Source organism: Cryptomeria japonica, chromosome 7 (genome assembly GCF_030272615.1).
Source record: "Cryptomeria japonica chromosome 7, Sugi_1.0, whole genome shotgun sequence".
Lineage (NCBI taxonomy): Eukaryota > Viridiplantae > Streptophyta > Pinopsida > Cupressales > Cupressaceae > Cryptomeria > Cryptomeria japonica.
In genome coordinates, this window is record NC_081411.1 from 822216589 (window position 1) to 822219245 (window position 2657).

Below are 2657 nucleotides of genomic sequence, written 5' to 3' on the forward strand. Positions count from 1 at the left end.
AAGGCATGTACAAAAACAGAGGCAGCACCCACACTTCTTGGAGCAAATTCAACAATTCTGCCATCTCCCGGAATTTGAATGAGGAGACCAGGTGACAGAAGAACAAATAAAACCACAGCTATGCCAATGGAAGCCCACTCCGCCATTTTTCACAAAACACACAGAGACACACACAATCATTTGCATTCGCACACTCTTTCCTTCATAAATTCACTACGTCGACAGATGGAATGAATTGCATGCAACTTTCTCCTCCACGTTTTATCATAATTGCCACCTTACTCTTCTCTCTCCACATTCAATGACACCCATTTTTGTAATGAAATATTAATCAAATGTATTAGAACACTATTCCCAAAAAGTTTTTAAAAGGGCACGTATTTGTTTTTTTTTGGGATCATTTATTTCAATATCATATACAAAGAATTAAGGTATTTAACATAAGAGTACTTTCTTCAAGGTCAACAATTCAAAGTATAATAGGTGAACAATTGCAACTTTCCCATTCTGTAACTTTCTCATTTTGCAACTTTTTTTGAATTCCTGCTATGCCTGTCGTTTATGTTGGGGAGGGCCAGACCTCCATGGATCCTGACCTCCCTTGGGGAACTTGTAGATTTGTCCGGATCTGACTCTTCTGTTGTGCGCCCAAGGAGTTGGGTGGGCTCCCTCAGTTGATGCTTGCAATGTGGTACTGCACGAGGCCCCCAACTTGGATTACCCCAAAAAGAATCCCAAGACTCAGGCTATGGGACCTTTGCCTGGGGAAGCTCAAGAGAGTTCCTGGAAAGGTGCCCTTGTTGGTAACTGCAAGTCAAAGATTTCGACGCTGCTGCCTAAAGTTACTGCTGGTGAGGAGGGCCTTGAGATTTGCCTCCCAGACAATATCATGGATAATATTGCTTCCTCCCTTCACCTATGCCTAGTAGGAAGATTCTTAGCCTTCATACCCACTATAGACATGGTCAGAAGATGGGTTGGTTCCAAATGGAAAATCAAAGGTAGTGTCTCGAACTCTGTTATGTCAGGTGGTCTCTTCCTTTTTAGATTTACTGCAGAAGAAGACTTCGTCTATATTATGTCTAGTTCATGGTCTTATGGTAAACATTGCCTTGCTCTCTCCAAGTGGAAGTCGGGGTTTGACCCAAATACGGACCTCCTTAGACTGGCGCCGGTTTGGATCACACTCTCGGGCCTCCCTCTGGAATTTTGGGACGATATCATTTTTAGATGGATTGGTAACTCGTTTGGTCAGTTTGTTGTTGTCGACAATGTGACAATGCAGAAGTCCAGACTTGTTTATGCTCACCTTTGTGTGAATGTGGTTATTAACAATGCCCTCCCTAATTTCATTGCCCTTAAATCCAAATGGGGTAAATGGACACAGGCTATTGTCTATGAGAACGCCTCCTTGTATTGTCAAAGGTGTGGCAAACATGGTCATGTTATTGCAGACTGTCTCACCCCGCAACCTCCGGAGGAAAAGCTAAAGGAGAAGTTGTCGTCCACAGGTATTGTCATCGAGGAGACAACCAAGAATGTTACCCCCCCAACCCCCCGGCTTCCAACAATACTGTGGGTCAGACCGAGGACCTGATGGGAAAGGTGGGTCCTCAAGATACCACTGAGGAAGGCTACCCCTTCTTGGCTTGTATTCTTAATATGATAGTTACCCCTGACTCCAAGAAGGTTCCTTCCCCCTCAAGGAGATTCTTGGGCCCGGAGCTAAAAGAAGGAGAGATCCCCCAAGCGAAGATAGAACAAGAAGGTCTTAAAGAGGAAGCGAGTCTCAATGATAAGAAAGGGCACAATGAATCCACTCCGCTAGTAATCATGCAGTTGATACCCAACTCAGTGGGAAGTTGTGGGAGGAGTATCTGGAGCACTGGTGTTGAGGCCTCGCCTACCATAGGGATTGGTCTGGACCCGACCTCCTCTTCGTCTGCTACCAGTTCTACTGGGGATATTACTACTCTCTCTCATGGTAATCGCTTTGCCTCGTCATCGCCAGCGGATAAGGAAAAAGGGGAATGGCAGGAACCAAAAAGAAAAACTTAAAGAAATAAGAAGGTGGATGTGGGAAACGACCCTGAACCAGGCAGACCCTCTGAGAGGACCCTCAGAACTAAGGCAATGGCCAGGGAAATTGCCAGTGGAAGGCAATTAACTCTGGAGACAACTCAGAAGGGCAAGAAATGAAGTTCCTTTCATGGAACTTAAGGGGTTTAAATAGCCCCCAAAAGAAGTATGCTCTTAAGCAAAGAATACTCACCAATAGAGTTGATATTATCCTAATCCAGGAGGTGAAAATGACTTACCAAAATTTTGCTATGCTTGTTGACAGTTTATGGTCGGGTGTTGCCTTTCATTATGAAGAGGCGGAAGGTTCTTCAAAGGGAATTGCTACTCTTTGGAATAAGAGCAAGCTGAATGGGTTAGCAGTTGGCTCTTCTCACAGCTTTCTTGCCACCAGGTTCACTATGAATAACTTCTCTTGGTTCTTATTCAACATTTATGCTCCTAATACTAGACATGGTTGGGCTTTGATCTAGGAGGAAATCACTACCTTCTTGACTAATAATAGGGAGAACTTGTTTATGTTAGCTGGGGATTTTAACACCCCCCTTTTTCCCTCTGAAAAGTTAGGAGGTATAATT

General features: G+C 44.1%; 1 protein-coding gene across 1 annotated transcript; it reads left to right on the top strand.

The window, feature by feature from the left end:
* Positions 1–748: 748 nt before the first annotated feature.
* LOC131857021 (uncharacterized) lies at positions 749–2058 on the top strand. The gene is made up of 2 exons (XM_059209008.1): positions 749–1511; positions 1670–2058. The coding sequence occupies exons 1-2, from the start codon at positions 749–751 to the stop codon at positions 2056–2058; spliced, it is 1152 nt and encodes a 383-aa protein (XP_059064991.1).
* Positions 2059–2657: the final 599 nt, after the last annotated feature.

What these genes read in the sequence shown, in the direction of transcription:
- LOC131857021 (XM_059209008.1), top strand. Translation starts at nt 749, where the DNA reads ATGGGACCTTTGCCTGGGGAAGCTCAAGAGAGTTCCTGGAAAGGTGCC. An exon ending in GGAGAAGTTGTCGTCCACAG is followed by an intron (nt 1,512 to 1,669) that starts GTATTGTCATCG and finishes TTAATATGATAG; the next exon opens with TTACCCCTGACTCCAAGAAG.